The sequence below is a fragment of the Gouania willdenowi genome, chromosome 7, assembly GCF_900634775.1.
Source record: "Gouania willdenowi chromosome 7, fGouWil2.1, whole genome shotgun sequence".
In the NCBI taxonomy this organism is placed as follows: Eukaryota; Metazoa; Chordata; class Actinopteri; order Blenniiformes; family Gobiesocidae; genus Gouania; species Gouania willdenowi.
Window position 1 is genome coordinate 5495553 of NC_041050.1, and position 20837 is coordinate 5516389.

A 20837-nucleotide genomic window follows, 5' to 3' on the forward strand; every position below is an offset into this window, starting at 1 on the left:
TAGCCACATTAACTCTCAGCCACCCGTTTAACAGGAAAATCCCATGGAAATATGTGATATAGTCTCAACAAATGGAACTTTTAATCACCACCAAATGGCGAATTACTCTCAAATTTTGCTCAAAATCTTGCACAGCCGTGTGCTTTGATTTGCAATGCTTCTGCCATGGTGTGTCACAAGCCAAACTAATCACCAGTTAAACTAATACACCATCAGCTAAACCTGTCTTTGTACCAGAGCCTTTTCAGATTTGAATGAGTCGTAATAATCTCAACCACTTGTTCATCACAGCACATTAAAAACACACTTCAGATGAAGCTCGGCATGTACTTCCAACCCCAGGATAACCCGATAACTAGATGAACCTCGATAAGTAGTGCAAGATTTTTAATGGGATTATGGTTGAAATTTGACATATTTGTCTATTCGTCAAAGTGTCTAATCATTCAATCACTCATTTTGCAATTTAAAAAGTATGTAAATATGTGATATTTTCCCAAAACAAACCGTACATGTGTGAGAGAAATGTTTTTTTTAAAAAAACTTGGGAAATTGCTTTTTCTGTTTCAAAACATGAATTTAGTTTTTTCTGTTCGTTTTCCGGGATAACGGAAAATCAGAGGCCCTATATATTGTTCTTAACTTCTTAAGCTCTATATTAAAGTGAGTGCAGCTTTGGGACGCCTAATTATTGTCGCAGCAAAGGGACAATCCTGCAATAGTTTATGTTCCATGTTTAGTCGGAGTGAGTAACCTGTAGTAGGAAACAAGATGTGGGTCATCATGCAGTCCACCTCTGGGACTCACGTGCCTTATTCCAGAGCCTTTTATGAACTGCCAGTGAGGCCAGATATTTTTAGTCCACACATTAAATCGGCGATATGTGTGTTGACACACTCTTCTGTGTATCTTCCTTTCTTTGTCTCTCTAATTACAAGCTCCACAATGTGCCACAGAGGAGGGCTTTACCTGTAACTACATGTGTATTACTGTAAATCTTATGCCAGGCACAAAATGAGGCTTATTCTACAGCAAGTCACGTCAAAAACAAAGGAAGAAACATTTAAATGATACAATGTTTTTACTGAGCTATAGTGAACTGTACAAGACCTTTTGCCAGGTGTGAAAAAAGCTGTAAACAAAGAAGGTTTTCTGAATACGGGTAAAACAGTTGCTTACGTTATGCTTGCCGTGTCAATCACGCCTCTGTCATCAGTACTAGTCCACATTCTGCGTCCCATTGACTAGAGTTTTTGTTGACACAATCACATTCATTGCTGATGGTTTTAGTTGGTCATGTACTTGTGATTCTATACGACAAGGGAGTGTGTAGATTTGGTATGGATGCAGAAATAGCTTCAGTTTATTTAGTCATTAATTCAGTAAGCCATTGTCCACTTTTTGGCTTTTACAAACTATTACTGCTTCAAAAACCACCATTCTGTGGCGAGTACAAATACAGTGTTGCTAGTAACGTTGGAATTATTGCTGCTTAGGCTTGTGGTTCATGTCGTAGGATATACAACTTGGCAAGTTGTATAAAAAATTTTTAATTGTTATTAAGTTCTTGCATTGCAACAACTTGGCTAATTCTGTGTTGGACCAAGACTTCCAACCAGACAGTTGTACAAGGATAGGAAATGGAAAGATTTTCAAAACTATACTAGTTTTGGGGCAGCAGCAATTTCTGCTTGGTTAAAATAAATGTATAAAAATAATGACAATATTGCCATTTCCGTTTCAGGAAGTTAATTCTGTTTTTTGGTCCGTTTCCCACAATTACGAGTCCCTACAGAGATGATGGAGGGAAATACAATCATGAATGCAAGCATTTTAAAAGAATGGTGGAGGTCCCTTGCCAATTTAAAGCTGCATTCATATGGAATAGGAAATGCTAAGAAATAATGACGTACTGTACCTGTGTGTGCAATGCCATCCTCTGATGTTTTTAGGAAAGGTGAGGTCTAGGAGTGTAGCTTGACAAAGGTTGCAAAGGGTTTGTTGTAACTCAAAATTCTAAGAAACGTCAAGGGAAGTGCAAAAAGTACAAAGTGAAAACCCTTAACAGTATGAATGTAAAGTGTTCGTCGAATCTAAAATGGGGAACTGCAGAAAAAACACAAATAAACAAACCTTAGGAAATTAGGAGCTTGAGGAAAAGCATTAAAAACATGAAAGACAATTTTTTTTCTTTGTGCTCATGGACATCTTAAGAAACACATGCACTCTGCACTTACACACAGAAAGGACAGGGTGCGCAGAACACAGAGAAGGACTAAACTGACTCGGACACAACGAAAACATACCAAACAGAAACCGCTACAGAGTGATAACTGGTAACCAAAACATGAACATCCAACAACCAAGAACCCAAGGTTGGGGCAAGAGCAACACAACCCCAACATTCATCCAATATCCTTTGGTATTATTCTCAGTACAATCAAGAACAAACAAAGAACTGATGGTTCAGCCTCCTTTAGATCCCTGAATGTCTTCTTCTAGAAACAAGACATACTGTATTTGCTTGTCTTGGAAAACCAGTTGATAAGATCATAGCCTTTGTAAATTGTCGATATGTCCTGGTTCTGCTACTTTGAGACCTTGCATGTTGCACTAAGAGCTTTAGGTATTGCAGCAGAACAGCACACAGATGCCAGGAGACTGTGTTAATGACGTAACAGGGTGAGGACAGGCTCGCCTGTACTTCTTTATCCTTTTAGCACTGCTGAGATCAATACATTACAAACGCACACACGCACATCCTAGCAAGACATACGTAGGTGCTTTATGGGAACTACTACTCACTCAATAACACCATATCAAGACCAGATCAAGTTGGAGCTTGAAGGAGAAGCTACATCTCACTGTGTAGACGGTGAGGTGAGAATGAAGGGAAAAGCAACGAGCGTTCCATCATGTGAGGGATTTCACATCCTGTGCATTAGGTGATGGTTTTTCCTGTTGTTTGTGTCATGTCTGAACCACCTTCATCCTCTTTCCTCTGTTCAGACACACTATCAACAGTCCTGCAAGTAGCTTTTCAAAGGAACTGATTATCACTGTGGGTTAAAGAGTTTCTGTCGGTTTGGTTTGAAGACTGACTCACTCTTATCATGGTTCATCAGATGAAAGTGGAAAACGTGGCTTGATGTTTTTTTTTTAGAAGCATGTCTTCCCTTATCTTAGTGACTTCTTTTAATCTGTAGAGGGAATTACACTGAACACTTTTGCTCAATATGTGTTTGAAAACTTAAGAGGTGCAGGATTATTTTATTACCTTAACACTTTATTGGTTGTGTTTCCCCCAAAAATTCTAAATAAAATGGTGGAAATGAGAGACAGTGAGCAAACCAGTGTTAGTTGTTTATCCCAGTAACACAAAAAGCTTTACTAACTGAATATCTTAATGCCCAAACCGGTACAAACAAGCTCAACCTGTTTGGTGATCTGCATTTACTGTTTACTGTCTTATATCGTGATGTCCTTCAATTCCATGTTGGTTTTGGCACTTTTGCAGTGATGTCCATGAGAACAAATTTGGATTTGATAGTGGATATGAGATCATAGGGATCAATGAGTGCCTGTGTAAATTACTTAATACTTTTTCCTCAAGAAGCCATTGGTTTACTGGGGAGTATTTTTGCATACTGGTTCTTGTGTTTGAGAAAAAAACTCAAACCTACCCTAGACAATAGTTTTTTTTAAAATAATAATAATGCATTGGATTTTATATCGCGCTTTATCATAGACACTCAGAGACTCTTTACAGAATTAAGGCATTATTCTTTCACTCCACACTTAGTGGTGGTAAGGTACTATTGTAGCCACTGCTGCCCTGGGGCAGACTGACGGAAGCAAGGCTGCCATAGTGCGCCAACTGCCCCTCTGACCACCACCAACACTCACTCACACGCTACATTCATACTTGACAATGTGGGTAAAGTGCCTTGCCCAAGGATGCAATGACAGAGACCACTAGAGCAACTGTCCCCCACTGTGGCACCTGTAATTCTCGCTCTCTCTTTAAACCCTCCAAAATGACCTGAGTATTACAGTCAGTCGAGCTGATTTGGATTGAGTTTGTCGGTAGAAAATCCATGATAACCTTTTTGTTGTTCTTTCACCTTAGAGCGGTAATTGGGGATCCCACTTTTTTTTAAAGAAGCTGCAGATTTGGTGTATGGGTTGTGATGAGGTATGTTATGTCTGAGGTAGAGCTTCTGGCGCTGCAGTCTGCTGCCTCCAGCAGTGCAATTCGGTGGTGACTGGTGTTGCCAGATTTGATGTTTTCCCCTCGCATAAATGGTAAAGCCCGTTTACCGCTTGTTTTAGCCGAGGCTCTTTAGAAATGTGGCACTTTCCTGAACGAAGCCCAAATTATGAATGAGTTCATGAGTGATCGTAAAAGTGGGTCTTATGTAAAAATTAAGCTATGATTTTGTCTTGCCACTTATTGAAACTTGACTAATTTATGCTTTTGACAAAAGGTGTTGAAGAATTTCTATTCCTTAAACACACTTTTTATTATTTTTGAGTTTGTGTATTAAGCAAGACCCTTTGGTAACCAATGTTTTAGTTTTGCGAGACCCTGCTAATATGAAACAGCATCTGAAGATGTGAAGGTAGGCTACTTATGCTATATTGAGGGGGTACACAGGACAAAAACGGTTGGTAACCACTTCTATAAAGGCTAAGCAAAAGACTCCTTACTGGATGTACTCGGGCCTGCTAGATTGTAGTTAGGTCACGTTATCCATTCATGACCGGAGAAGCTCTTTTTCACACTGAATGAATGAAGCCTATTGACGGTAGTGTCGGGTGGTTAGTTCATCTGAGCTGCAGTCCCAGCTGACTGTGGTGCTGCCTTTGTTTCTGTGGTTGGAGAATATAGCAAGATTGACCACACGGATGGGAAAAGGAACGAGGTCGAGGTCACTGTCAGTACCGAGGTCTGACGATTGACCATGTGACGACAATCTGCATTGTGATCAAGATACAATAAGAAGAAGCAGTGAAGTTGGACAAGCAATATCAAAGTCCATAATGCATGTGTGGAGAGCAAAACCAACCCCAAAAAAACAAGGAACAGCACCTTTAAATCATGGGTGTCAAACTCATTTTATTTCAGGGGCCAAATACAGACCAGTTCAATCACAAGTGGGCCGCAGGTTTTTGGCGGGAATACAAACAATTTCAAAACTAATCAACATTAAGTTTGCATTTCCAGTTGTAAATTATCATTATAAAGTATGGAAGCCATCAACAATATATATTCTAAGCAATAAGTGACAGATACTTAGATGTCCTTTGATTTTTTTTTTACCAATTTGTATTTAATTTGAAGAGATTTTGTGGAATAATTTGAGAAAAATTGCAGGATTTTGGAAAAAAATGAGAGTTCTTTCAATAACAATTTACAACTGAATTATTTGGTAATTTACACAATGATTAATGTTTTCTCTGTCATTTTCACTTTCTCCTGTGGGACGAATCGAATGCTCTGAAGGGCCGGATTTGGTCCCTGGACCTTGGGTTTGACACATGTGCTGTAAATACACAAAATGAGAACATAAACACACAAAATGGCAATAAATTGCGCAAAAAGACAACAAAAATCCACCAAAAATACACAAAATGACAACAAAACCATTGGTTCTTTCCTGTATTAATGCTCAGATTGGTCCTTATTTCAAATGATAGCATTAATGTTGATAATGTGGCCCTCAGACAGACAATCACATTTTGTGGCCCCCACTGTAATAAAAGTTGCTTCTCTGGACAGTGAGTAGCAAATAAAAACACTCATGTTAATGAGGAACAAAAGGCATAAATACGACACGTTTAAAAAAAACCTTTTTGGCCATAAAAGACGATTTTGTTACAGAACACTATTTGTTCTGTAACAGACACAGCAGAAGAGTCCGACCTATAGAAGAACCTCCGCTGTGAGGAATATCCTGGAATAACAGCTTCGTTCCCAGCTCAGCACTCAGTGTCATTAGAGCAAACATCAGAAACACCATCTTCCACCATGGGACCACCCAGTTCTGTGACTCAAACTCTCCGATAGCTTCACTTTCATCTCCTCTTGATCCTCTGAGGTGAATACAAAGCAGTACATTACGCTGCTGTAATCGCCACATAAATGGTTTTATCCCTGTGCACATGTTTATTCTTTTTCTTCTTATTTTGGACTTTGGTTTTCGTTATTGGATTAAAACTCTCCCTCCTGAAAAGTGTTTTTTCAAGTGAATCATGCCTTAAAAACTGTTATTAGTGGGGTTTTTTTATGGTTGAGTTTTAGTGGACAGTCCTTGCTTGATGTTTGTTTATTCTACTTTCACATGGTTATGAGGTCTCCACAGCATGAAAAACAGTAAAAAAAAAAAAAAAAAAAAAATGCACTCAAAGAACTTGATTGCCCATTTAATGTCATTTGTATGTGTTTTGAAGAATAGTCTAAATTTTTTGCCTTTTTGATTTTTTTAAACCAATTTTGTTGAAATTTGGCTGCAATGGAGAGCGAAGACCTGAAAAGTTTTCATTTTTCAAGGGGGGCACAACATGCGCAGACACTTGTTGTGGTTCATCTACTCACCCGGGCGCACCGATTATTGTCTCTAAAAATAACACAAGCAATATATTTAGCGTGTTTGCCTCTAATGAATAATGTCATCTGGGCGTTTTAGTCAGAAGACGCAAAAAAACTGAGAGGAGGAGATGCAAATGAATGTGATTTACCAAAGCTGGAACTGAATCAGTCATTCACAGCTTTACTCACAGATGGCTGCAGGTATTATTGCAAGGAGGACACGATGAAAGATGACGGACAAAACTGATCTCAACATTTCTACAATGAATGAATAAAAAATAATTTGATGCAATGAAAATTCGGCCACCGAAAGAAATTATCAGAGAAACAACAGAATGCTTTGATGATGCGCCATCTTGTCTGTGGTGAGAATGTATTTCAAAACCTCTGAAGCGTCTTCAAAGCAAAGATGTCGAGACGGACCAAGGGATGAAAACAATGAAAAATGACTCCTAGAGTCTGCCATCACACGTTTCACCAGAATCTACTGCGATCTACTTGATCTGCGTTATAAAGATCATTATTTGTGGATGCGGAGAACCTGCTGAGAGAAGGAGACGTACATAGTACAGAAAGAGATCAGAGTGCTGACAGTGACACTGTTCAGTGTTTAGTGCTGAAGCTCATGTTCTCAATAATAAGAGGAACAGATTTCACTGTAATAAAGCAGAGAAGATGATCTTTATCAAGAGTTTAAATGCACTTCAGCAGCCCAGTCAGTTATTGGCCTGTACATTATTATTTAAAGAACACAAGAGTGGGATCAAGTTCGTCTTGATTTTAGTAATTAGTACACAACTAGTACTCAGTTTTTAGTTTTTTGACCTTCGTTTCATAATTTTTGGTTTTGGCCCAGAAATTTCATTTCGATGCATATCTAAAAATAATGTAAACATTTCGTATGAGCATTTTTTTAAACTTTGTTCCTCGTTTTTTAGCTGTCTGTCCATCTTTGCTTCACTGTGTAACCATGTTTTTAGGCCGGGCTACTGGACTCAAAACACCACTCACTTTGTTCTTCTTGTTCTTGTTGTTGTGTACACTAGTTACTCCTCTGTTAATCGCCAACAGATTGGGATGAAATTTGGTAGTTATAATCTATGAATGTGTACGCATCGACGCTCGGAGCTCGATTTTTGATTTGGGGCCCCATTTTTTAAATGACTACTCCTCCGTTAGTTCTCGTTAGATCAGAATGCAGTTTGGTATGAATAAATGGGGTTCGGGGGTTAACCCCACATTTCCGGTAATTTCCAAATTTATGGGAACATAGTCGTGTGATATATCGTTTCAAAGGTAATTCAACGTAGATTACGATTATGCCTTGTACAATTCGATTAGGGGCCCACCCCCCCCTTTTTTTTTGCTATTTCCATTAAAGTTGTTTTCTCATTTATTTGTAAGTCACATATTGCGACAGTTGGTGGTACCAATTAATTGACACATACCAATATATGAATGGGGCCCATTACTCCGTATGTGCCACGGGGGCCCCAGCATTTTCAAATGAATACTCCTCCCTTAATGCTCGTTGAATCGGGGTGTAATTTGACATGGATATTCTATGAGCTGATGTCAAGAGCCTCACGGAGACCTTTTTTTCTCAGTGGGACCGAGTCATTTGACTGAATTCTTGGTAACGTGGTACGTGCTATTCGGCACAAAGACGTTCCACGTGCCCGGTCGTAGTTATGTTGCTCCTAGGGCTGGGCGATATGGACCAAAACTCACATCTCGATATTTTTTCTTACAATAGTGATATATGGTATAAATCTAATTTTAACTTAATTAAGTTTTAGCGGAAAGACATTTCTGGGTTAAATTTACTGATAGAAAATGCCACACAGGCACATTTAATAACAAACCGCTGGACAATATGGGTGACTTTTGGCTTTTTCTCCTATAAAGGGTCAGCACGTGTGAGTGAGTTCTGTAGTTTAGCTTGTTTAGGTGAAAGTCTGGGTTACAACACATGCAGAAATCCATCTTTCTTTGCCTTTCATGCTGATCTTAAAAGAAGTGAAAGCAGTGACTCCTAAAACAACTAATTCGATACAAAATAAGCTATAATATATATATATATATATGCGATATTGTAAAATGGAAAACTCTATATATGTTAAATATCGATATATCACCCAGGCCTAGTTACTCCTGCTTATGATGCTACTTCTTTCAATTCAATGGCCTCAAATTTCCTTTTGCACATGCGGCGACTCTGTTCTTCCGCATTCTCCATGCTGTATGTCATAATGTATGGAAAACACTCATTTAAATAGAGCGGTCGCCACCATTTTCTCACCTTTTATGATCTGCGCAAGAAACCTTAGTAAATCACCACTATATTTAGTGCTCTTTATTTGGGATCTTGGTAAACTTGTTTTTCTAAAAACTGAAAATGTCTGAGTGTGTGTGTGTGTGTGCGCGCGCGCGCGTGTGTGTGTGTGTGTGTGTGTGTGCGTGTGTCTTTTAACATACACACTCTGACCTGGTCACAGATGGACCACAACTTCCGTCAACCATCTGGCATGTCATCTCATCTCCTTTTTGTGAAGACACAGACACAATAGGTTGAGTCTCTATTGTCTGGTGTCATTGTCCTCCCCGTGAAGTAAAACGCCACAGACCGCCATGCACAGACCGCTAATCATTAACTCTAGCAGGAGGTCAGGCTTGGGGCTGTAGACCCGCTGTGGAAAGTATTGATGATGGTTTCTGAGGAGTGTTTTTTTTTACGAATTCTATACTTTATGAATATATGTAAACAGTTTGTTTTATATTGTTTGACTTAATTGATGAATTCTCTTTGGATTTGTTAATGTATCAATCTGAAAGTTCTTCATTGCACTGCCAACCCAAAGAGCACAATGATAGCAGTAATACTGAACACACGTTTCTACCTACAAATTTTCAGAACGTCCAAAACACTTTGGTCTCAAAAAATTCTGAATTTTTTACAAATTGTTTGTTAACAAATTAATATGCACACTGTACATTTTTAGTTTGATCGGATGAAAACTTTTTGAGATATGGACAATTTAGTGAGGGGGTATCTGTCGATTTTCGTGCGTCCTTGTTTTTTTTTCCCATTTTCAACTTTCAATATCTCAGGAACTACATCACATAGGAAACTAAAATATGTTATAGTAATACAGCTCCACCTACTTTCTCAGAATATATGAAAAATATCTGCTATACATCCTATGTGGTGGACATGCCAGACCCTCAAAATTGTGAAAAAAGTTGGTTGGGGTTTGGGTCTGGAACATGTTTGGGCCTTCAGTAAACAACTTTACATATTTCTCAGCTCCTTGTAATTTGATAAGCTTAGAGCTATGAACATAGACTGTTCACATCACTAATGATTAGTAACATATACTGTATGTATTGGTTCTTGGGTGACGGTCTCTTGAAATCCAAAAAATACTTTTTCCCCCTCTTTTTATTGACCCCTAACTGCAAGTGGGAACACTTGGGAGTTGCTACACCTGATGTTTTAATTTATAGTATAAAGATTACTCTTTCTTTGGATATAAAACAAATTTTCTTTATGTGACTTCTTCATTTTTATTTTGGACCCCAACTTTGGGTTATTTCACCACTCGTGGATATTGAAAATCCTTTATATGAGGCCATTGTAGCTTGTCTCTGCGTCTTATAATCATTTATTGTTTATTAGTTGGACAATCCGATTACCTAACATACATGTTTTTGGATGGTGGAACATGCAAACTCCACACAAAAATGTTCCACGTGTCCTCACCGGGCCCTGCACCCATTACCCAGATGGTCTAACCACTACACCAGGGATGGACAACTCTATCACAATTTGATCTATTATTGTGTTATGTAGTCCTGTGTGGGTTTTCTTGGTATGTTTTAGAATTCATTTTGTCTATTTTCTTGTCAATATGGCACATTTTTGTTGCCTTTTTGTGTTTTTCGAGTCATTATGTGTGTCTTTGTTATATTTTTTGTGTTACTGTTGTATTTATAGTGTATTTTTCTGTCCATTTGTGCAATTTCATTGGCATTTTGTGGGTTTTTGAATTCCTTTTGTAAATGTTGTTGTTTTTGTTGTTGTTTAGTGTGTCTTTGTTATCACATTGTGTACTTTTGTTGACATTTTGCTGTCGTTTACTATGTTTCTGGAGTTTGTGTGTTACATCGGGCTTCATATAACTTCCAACTTCTTAAATTACAATTTTGTTTTGGGGGCTGCACAAAATTAGACAGAAGCCCCCCATGTGGCCCCTGGGCCACCATTTGCCTATGTCTGAACTACACCATCATGTTATATGATATTTATGTTGCTACATATTAACATGCTAATGTTAATGCTCGCGCTAACGCTTAGATCAGGGTTGGGGTCAATTACATTTTTCATTTACAATTCAGTTACAATTACAGTGACCAGCAGTTTTCCAAATTACAATAATTAAAAAAAAAAGTGTCCTCAGAAAGTCAATTACGTTCTCAATTACTAAAATTCAATTACAATTAATCACAATTACTGAGCCTGAAATAAATAACCTAATAAAAGTTAGCCTTCCTCTTGTGTTAGCTTTCTGTTAGCACCTCTAATGATAACAGGTCCTAAATCAGCTGTAAAATACACTAAAAACTAATACCTATCATCTAATTTCTTTCCGATCTATTGGTTACCTTGTTAGACTTTCTAATCAATTAATATTTAGGTTTTAATATTTTTGGTGTGGGCATCTGAGCCTTTTTTTGTGTCAGTTTACCCCTGAATTTCAATTTTTTAAATGGTAAAATATGGGAAAGCTTGATATGAAACATATTTTAATAATTGTTTACTACATACAGTATGTGTAGAACTGTTCATAGAACTGTTTCAGGGTTCCCCAGTTTTGCATTCAATTATAATTGACAATTTATATAGAATTTTCACAACAATTTCAAAGTCAATTACCTAAACTCAATTACAATTTTATTACAATTATGACAGCGACATATTTTTAAAATTAAAATTATAATTATGCCTTAATTGTAATTAATTATCAATTATGTAACTACAATTGTAAATGACCCCAATCCTGGCTCAGATACTGTAAATCAATGCCTGCATTGTAAAAGTTTCTTCCTTCTTTTGTCTTGTCCAAAGGTACAACCCGCCCCCCTCGAGAGGGAGAGGTCCCAGGGGTGGATTACAACTTCCTGTCGGTGAAGGACTTCCATGAACTTGAGGAGAACGGCACACTACTAGAAATTGGAACATATGAAGGTGAGGAGGAAGAAGACGGTAATGAAGATCATAGCTGGCACTTCCTGTGAGTCACTGTAGAAGCACAGGTGTCCTTGTTCTCCACAGACACGCTGAGGAGCAGCAAACAGTATTTTTTTTAAATTTTTTATTTTTTGCTACAAGCACACAGGCTGTAGAAACGAGCTCCCTGTTGATTCTGATTAGACTAGTGCATGATTGGTGGCTGATGCATCCAGGAGACAGCGGGTCGCTCTTCATCTGCCCCTCTCACTCTGATTAGGACTGAGTTGTGCAGCGCTAAGTCTCTATCTGACACAAACCTGTGTGTGTGTGCGTGTGTGTGTGTGTGTGTGCGTGTGTGCGTGTGTGTGTGTGTGTGTGTGTGTGTGTGTGTGTGTGTGTGCGTGTGTGTGTGTGACTCTGCGGAAAGGGAACGTAACAACATTAATCTGCTTGGCACCAGTTCTGCTGTGTGTTGGCACGCTTCTGCTTTTCATGCAGACAATGTCAAATACCTGTCCACGGGAGTCTGAGAGCGTCTGACAAGCAGAGGAAGGTCATTAATACACAGAACAGTCAAAACATTGATTTAACAAATAGGTTTATTAAAAATGTCAGGATGCGCTGGTCATGATGGATCTCAGTGTCGTTGTGTATCATACATACTGTACATACTGTACATATATGGCCGTGGTTATTGATACGGAAACGTATGAACAGACTGCTCGTCTATTCATACGTAGCGCCCCTCATTGACCAGTTATGTCACATGATAGGTGCAAGTTCCATCAGTTTTATTTTTGCTCATATTTATTTTTGGCTACCAAGCTAACCCTTTTATTTCTAACACAGGAGATACCCTAAAATATTAATTTTTTTGTATATGTATTTTTAAAGGTGGAATTCGCCATGTTAAATATGTTCAAATGAAAACATTTATATGACAAAAATGGGATTTGAACCCACGGCAGTGGAAGGAAGAATTCTTGAGTCAGGCGCCTTAGACCACTCGGCTATCGTCCGGAAAACTTTCCATATCAATAGACACTTTCTACATACATGCATACATACATACATGCATACATACATACATACATGCATACATACATACATACATACATACATACACACATACTAAGGGTGAGAAAAAATATCAATTAACGATATGTCGCAATTTTTTTTGTATTTATTTATTTACTTTGGTGATGACATTAAAAATCTACATAAATACAAACAAATGACTTATTCATTTGTTTGTATTTATGTAGATTTTTTTTTATATATATATATGTGTGTGTGTGTGTGTGTGTGTGTGCGTGTGTGTGTGTGTGTTTGTTGAATTGTTTGTTTAATTGTTGATTTATTTATTTGTTTTTAGCATGTTTGGATACGTGGTCATAGGTTATTACTATATGTAGTGTACGGCATTTTTATGTGAAGTTAAATCAACTTTCAAACCGAGTGACTTGTGATGTGAAATATTCTTTTGAAACTGGCACTCATACTGTATATTGTTTCCAGAATAGCATGATTCAACTTTTTTTTTTTTTTGGACGAGGAAAATAAGGAAATGGAATCAGCAATAATGTTAGTATCAAATCGCTAAAAAATCAGGATCACAATATATACTGTATATCAAATCGGCACCAAGTATCGTGATGAAATCACATCGGGACAAAGCATATTGTCCCAGCTCTAATACACACACATATATATATATATATATATATGTATATATATAGCATACATACATACATACAGGCAGTACATTAATTACAGTAACATATGTGTTAAGGGAATAAATGTGAATAGTCTGTTGCAGCCTCTTTTTTGTTTTTTAACTAAACTATTCTAATTGTTATCAATTAAGATTTTTTGAAAGAATGACCTAATGAAACTATATATATATATATATATATATACAGTATATAGAGAGAGTTTGTGTAAAAACCTCCAGAAGTCAATATGTGTGTAGTTGTCGTAACACCACATATTGTAACACTGTGTATATTCACATGCACAATTAATCGTGCATGTGAATAGAAAAAAATATTGCTTTTCTCCGAAAATGTGATGCATTAAAACTGAACAGGACCAAGTCTGTGCTGAGATACTTTGCATTATAGCGGCTTAAAGGAGAAAAAGACAGTTTTACTGTTGTGTGTTTTAAAACCCAAACCCCAAAAAAAAAGGGGTCTGAAGAGAAACAACAGTATATCTTTGCTGCTCCACCAGCAGCTTCTCCGAATCATGTGAAGTCCTGTTGTGATCCAGCTTTATGTCTTTTTCCCTCATTGTGAGATTAGCATGTTTAGATGGATCCCTGCCTGCTTGTTTTCATCACAGACTCCTTCTCTCTTCACATCTTCTTCAAAGCACGCTAAAGTCCCTCTTGTTGCCTAGGTAACTATTATGGGACCCCCAAGCCGCCACGGCAGCCCGTCTTTGGGACAGTGATTCTCAGCGATGCAGGCTCCCATCGGTCCACCCCAACACGCACCAAGTCTTACAATGACATGCAAAACGCTCGCTTAGTGCCTGCTGACGATGATGATGACGACCAGGCCACGGAAATGAACAACAGTTTTACAGGTGAGAGCCACGCTGGTTAATCTTCTTTTCCCTTCACCACCTAGTTTAGGTTTGTAATTGTGAACTAAATAGTGGAAACATAAAGGAAGATGTTTTTATTTTACATCAATGTCTTTGTGATACTGCCATCTGCCTGTGTGGAAGGATTCAGAATGATAAAAATTGTTTTTAGTCTCCAAAAGAGATTCTTTAAATTCATTACTTAAGATCCCCAAGTCAGTGGTTCTCAACCTTTTCAACCCAGGATCCCCAAAATAAAGGTGACGAAATGGTATTTTAAAAACCACAGAAAATGGCTAAAACATGTATAATCGAGTGTCCAAAAATGGACAGAAAAACTAGTAAAAAGAGTTTTTAAAAAAAAGTGGCAGAAATGAGTGGGGGATTGTAATTTAAAAAGTAAGAACAATTAATTCCAGCAATTTCATTTTGTCTTCTTTTTTGTATCTCTTTGGAGATTAACATTTCCTGAAAAACCTTGTCTGCATAAATTAAACAATTAGTTTAAACCAACAAATAATGGGCATGGCATTGTGAATGTGGTTAAATTGGCAAAAATAAGTAGAAAACATGGCGAAAAGAGGTTTAAAGTGACGATAATGGGTTAGCATATGTGACATTAGGTGGGAAAGTGGTGGAAAGGGTTTATAAGTGCTGAAAATGTTTTGAAAGTGGTAAAAAAAATGTGCAGTAAAGGAATTGAAATTTGATGGAGAAGTGGCAGGTGTTCAGAAATGATTCTTAGCTTCTTGAAGGCATCTGGCAAAGAGAACCCCTCCTCTAGGTTTTTTGTTATTAACACCTACACTTTTTTTTGCCTTTCTCAACTTTTACTGCACATTATTTTTTCATTGGAGCTCTGTATGCATCGTGAGTGAAGGAAAGAAGTGGGGTTGTGTGTTTTTCTCCTCTCTTGATGCAGTGAATGTATGCCCTCTCTGTGTCCCCCTGCCAGGCTGCCAACGTTAAATTTGCATTTGATCTACTCTGAAAGGCCCACGGAAGTAGATATTTGGCCAAAACTGGGCAGTAAAGGGGAGGACGAGGGGGGGTGAGATAGCTTGCTTTGGTAGAAAGAGGTTTACACGTTGTGAGGTGAAGTGAATGGTGGATAAATGGAGTTTGGGAGAGGATGTTGTTGAAGGAATTAGCATATACTGTATATCAGTGAGGGCCTGGGACTTTGCATGATGTCAACTGAAAAGTTTCCAGAGTGAATGAGTTATGATTCTCCTTCGAGTTCGCACCGTAAACCTGTGTTTTTGTGTTTGTCTGTGTATGTCATGTCGTGGTTTTTCTGTGTTACCTAGGAACCTTAGTGCGTAGTCTCTTCCCTTCTCCTCTGTTGTGCACAGGTAACCCTAACGACCAGGACGAGAGCCGTGGCGGCATCCTCCGGCCGTACCGCGACTACGCTCCACCCTTCGGTCTGAACAATGTGGCCACTTGCACCGCAGAGAGCGGTCAGCAGACCCTGGCAGAGCCGCAGGTCTCTCCTGAGGACCCGCTGGGACCGCTGCCCGAGAACTGGGAGATGGCCTACACTGAGAATAGAGAGCTTTACTTCATTGAGTATGTATCATTAGCCTGCAGTAGTGGTTCCCAACTAGGGGTGCACAAACCCTAAAGCATGGTACAGCCCGTTTTCTCCTTCCCCACCAACAACAACAAATGCCGTATTATTTCTCTAACATGATTTAATAATCTTGAATTCTAAATATTAAACGTGAAACGAAAACTCCTTGGCCCTCATTTATCAGCCTTTGGTGAAAACGCGTGCAAATTTGAGTGCACATTTGATCGTGCGACAAGACTAATGAGTGATTCATGAAACATTCATATTTGACCAATCCCAAATGATCGGGTGTTGATAAATGCGGCAGCTGAATTTGATTGTCATTTACTTGCTACGCCCTCCTATTTCGGAGGCCCCGCCCACTGTGGGAATCAGCTGCTAAGCTGGTGACGTCTGCCCCCCTGTGTGCTCTGTGAGCAACTTCACAGCGGCAATCCTGTAGACACACATGGATATGACATTTATATTAGGGATGTCCCGATCCCACTTTTTCACTTCCGATACGATACCAATATTGCAGCCTTTCGTATTGGCCGATACCGATATTGGTCCGATATCAGCACGATTCATACATACCTTTATTACGTGTTTTGTAGTGTGGAATGTTAGAAAAGGCTTGATCAAGTGATGTTACTCAAAGAGAGAACAATAGTCAGCAACAGTAGGTATGAGAAAAACTGACCCATTTATTATTAACCAATTGATTACATACTTTTTACCTTCAACGTAAGATCTGCAGTATTCTGCAATTGAATAAAAGTAATAAAAAATAAATTGTAAAACCAGCACCAAAGTTAAGGTGCATTGCCGCCACCTACTTTGTTGGAGTATGAACCACAGTCACCTATGGATAGAAGTGCTGGAGAGCTTATATCAGTGATTTTAGATGCAGTCCGATAAAATCCGATACTTGTTTTCTGGCTGATATCGGACCAATATCAATATCGGATCGGGACACCTCTAGTTTATATCGACCTCAGTCTGCACGCTTTAGACAATAAACATCACATTAATGATCGAAACGCTTTAAAAAAGCCTTGGCAATGACTAAATGTTGTCCCTTGTCTGTGTTTATTATGTCTTCAGCCAATTTCACTTATAATTCGTCCCATTACCGATTACTGCAGCGCATTTCAGAATCACAATCAGAAATACTTTAATAATGCCAGGGCGAAAGTATCTTGTAAAAGTTCAAGAAACTATTTACATTTAAAGCATGAATGAGGTCCTATTTCCTCCGTACAGCCCCCAGTGATGTAGGAGGAAATATGACCTCATCTCTAAAACAGAGCATAGCAGCACTGCGTCCTGTGTGCGTGTACGCACTGAGTTCATTCGTGGGGTTATACAGTATTCTGTGAAAGGAAAACCAAAATAGTGGTATCAGCAATAATGTGGGCTTTTTTAAATTCATTTTCTTTTGTTTAATTAACTTTAATAATCTTTCTGAATGTGTGTTTATGCTTAAATGACTGCTGAGGTTTGTTTTTATATATTATTTTCAGATTTTCTTGTACAAATCCACACACTCAGATTATATCGTACACGAGCACAGACATGACGTGAGATCTGATTGTAGCGTACGCTCACATCAGAAATGATAAACACCGAGTTTGCATGAATATGGTCGAACGCATGTTGTACTCTCAGATCTGAACGTACGAACGGTTGATCAATGAGGGCCCAGGTGTGTGTGGGAAAACAACGACTCCCGCATATAAAGAAGGTATATTACATGTAGCCTATTTGAGACTAAAAGTCAAATACATTTTATTATTTAAATTTAGACCTAAAACTACTCAACGATTACTTCTTCCAAACGTGTATATTATTTACAGATAAACACAGCCCCACACTGCTTTTGTTTTGAAAGTGAAAAACCAATGAACACTATTATTCAGCAACGTCCCCATTGCAATGTGTATGTTACGGTGGAGAGTCTAAGGCCCTTTAATGCTGATGATATGAGGGGGTACGTTAGCAGATTAAAGGGGTTGGGAACCAAAGTCCTACAGCACTAACAGTTGATTCTGCTCAGCACAGCTTTGGCCTTTTTCTCAGTAAACCTTTCCCATCACGCTTCATGCTTCATGCTGTAGTTTGTGTTCTGTGTGATTTCACCCCCACTAATAGTCCTGTTGTTGGATCCAGTGGCTTTTCTTCCCACGTGGTTTGGTTTTTAGGGCGTCCCTAAAGGCTCCTGGGTTCTCCTGGGTGCTGCTGCTGTCCTGTTAATCCCTGCATGTCCCGATCACATCCTGATCACCTGACTACCTCCACCTCTCTGTCCTCTCCGCAGCACGGCAAAGGCACACCACCAGGACATGGCTGTCTATTTTCAGAGCTTGTATGTTCATTTCCGCTATCACTGAATTTACACCATGTCCATGTTGAAACAATAGAAGGGGAAACGCAGACTGTTCATTGTTGACGTCTTGTCTCGTGGATCCTTTTCTCTCTGTTTGCAGCAGATTCCCTCAGTCTTGTGTAAACGTACTGACACAGCATTTAATCCCCGTTGATTGCACTTACACATGCTTTTCTTTGCTTTATTTGTTTGTGTGGTTTTTGTCACGCTTTGAACGCTCGTGCTGAAACGTTTGGTTGTGTTTCCTTGTTTGTGTCCAATCAGCCACAACACGAAGACCACATCCTGGTTAGATCCTCGGTGCAGGGACAAAGCTTCCAGGGCTTTGGAAGAGTGTGAAGATGATGGTAAGTGTGTACTTAATAATTGAAACAAGGATACATGTGTATTGAAGCCTTTTCAAACAGTGACGAGAGTCTGAACCTTTGATACATGAAAATAAATTCAGTCAGATGGCATTTAAAGCACAAAAAAAACTTCTATTCAGAAACTATTTATTGAGAAGATGTGAGATTTCACTACACGTGCGGACAACGAAAAAAAGCTTTTGTGTGTCATTAACGATACCAGGTTGTGGAACAGTTTGTGGAAATAAATAAATGTCTGAATTTAAAGCAATTTAAACATAAATACGTAAAATGTATTTTCTCGAAGCAAAATGTTAAAGGGAAAAAATATAAATAGTTGTGTATATATACTTTGTAAATACTGTATACATAACTATGTATATACTTATGTATGTGTCTGTTTGGACAGATGAATGTATAGTGGATTACAATGATTTATGTCTCCTTTTATTGTGTAAATAGGTGTATATTATAAGAATATTAATGAATAGAAATAAAGTATAGTACTAAATATTACAAGGGGTAAAATCATATATGTGAGTACTTCCTCCTCCTTTTCGAACATGTACAAGGTTTCACGTGCAGGATTTATTTATTTGCTTTATTTTATTTTTGATTTTGTTATTATTATTATTATTATTATTATTATTATTATTATTATTATTATTATTATTATTATTATTATTATTATCTTAAATTTACTGCTGTTGTGTTAATGTTTGAAATGAAAAATAATTCAAATCAAATGGTTTGTTTGTGAGTTTGGCTTCAATGCAATATAGGTTTATTCACAGTTGGTTTGTTAATTTTAATTCTGAAGTCAAACAAAATGTAATAATTTCAAACTATTACTTGTTTGTGTTGAGTTCTTAAATTGCAGAATAGCACCACCATGTGGTCAGACTGAGAATAGCATTTCCTCTGGTTGTTTTTAGAAGCTGTGTCATGTCCTTTAATCATCTGTTTCTAAGGGTTTTCTCCTTTCCCTGTTTCTTTTCTTTTTTTTGTTTTCCTCTGCGTTCTCATTTCCATCTTCATTCTGTCTTTTTTTTCCTTCCTACCCTGACGATCTCCCTCTCTGCCTCCATTCATCCTTTCTTCACTTTATTTGCTTTGTTTTATTCTGCTTTCACCTTGGAGAAGAAGGGATACACACGGAAGAGCTGGAAAGTGATCTTGGTGAGTGTTTTCAGTCTTTTTTTCCCCATTATTCTATGACGTTATCGCTCTCCTACTTCTTTTAATGAACTGGGTCAGTGCATGTTTTAGTCATTGGATTTTCTGATCAGAATAAGATTTTTTAAAAACAAAAAAAAAGGAAATATGAGTGGTTATTTGATTTTCATTTCATTTGAAGTTAACAGCATTTTTCTTTATCAAATTTTAGAAACAATGGGGAGAGGTTGGTCTAAAAAATATGCACACACATATCCACAATTTTCAATTTGTATTTTTCATATTTTTTTTTTTTGTGTTGATTTTAACTTGTGTGTCGATGACACGTGAAAATCTAAAAAACACATTTTGAAAACCTAAAAAAGACCGTGAAGAAATCTAAAAATAAATAAATTAATAAATTAAAAAAATGGCGCTCCTGCTTGAAACACATCATCGTCCTCACACACGCTCTTAATTTGAAAACACCAACTTCCAGTCGCATCATATGAAAAAAAAACATTTTATTTTTGTCTTCTAACATTAAATATTTTCTTTTTAGGAACACAAAACAAAAAGTTTTTCTCTTCTCGACCCTTATTAAAAAAAAAGTTTTAAGTTGTAATCCTAATACAATAATTTTAAAATGATGAAAAGGAACAAAACTCATTTGTTGTTTTTTTTCAAAATAGTATTTTCTGAACAGAAAATCCAATGACCAAAACATATCGATGTACGACAGGGTTTTTATTTACAATGACAGCTCAGAGCTAAAGTTAGCATTAGCAATATAATCTTCATATTTCCAATGCACTTATGAATTCTCATTTTTTACTCAACATATGCTGCTTTATTTAAAGTGTTTAAAGGGAAAATTGTGTTTATTTGGTGAATTTCCACAACTTTTTTACTTTTCCAAGTAATAATTACCATAAATAAATAATTAAAACTATAAATTAGAAATTTGAAAAGTATTA

General features: G+C 37.7%; 1 protein-coding gene across 15 annotated transcripts in view; it reads left to right on the forward strand.

Annotated features, from left to right (window-relative positions):
* The window catches only part of LOC114467420 (membrane-associated guanylate kinase, WW and PDZ domain-containing protein 1-like), a 126178-nt gene that overhangs the window by 57087 nt on the left and 48254 nt on the right, over window positions 1-20837 (forward strand). For 6 of the 15 annotated variants that reach the window (XM_028453700.1, XM_028453705.1, XM_028453703.1 and 3 more), the window contains 6 exons: window positions 11721-11840; window positions 14226-14414; window positions 15725-15986; window positions 18290-18337; window positions 18623-18705; window positions 19846-19884. In XM_028453700.1, the coding sequence (XP_028309501.1) occupies window positions 11721-11840; window positions 14226-14414; window positions 15725-15986; window positions 18290-18337; window positions 18623-18705; window positions 19846-19884 (741 nt within the window). The remainder of the gene's footprint in view (window positions 1-11720; window positions 11841-14225; window positions 14415-15724; window positions 15987-18289; window positions 18338-18622; window positions 18706-19845; window positions 19885-20837) is intronic. The other 9 variants (XM_028453701.1, XM_028453704.1, XM_028453716.1 and 6 more) reach the window with 5 other exon arrangements.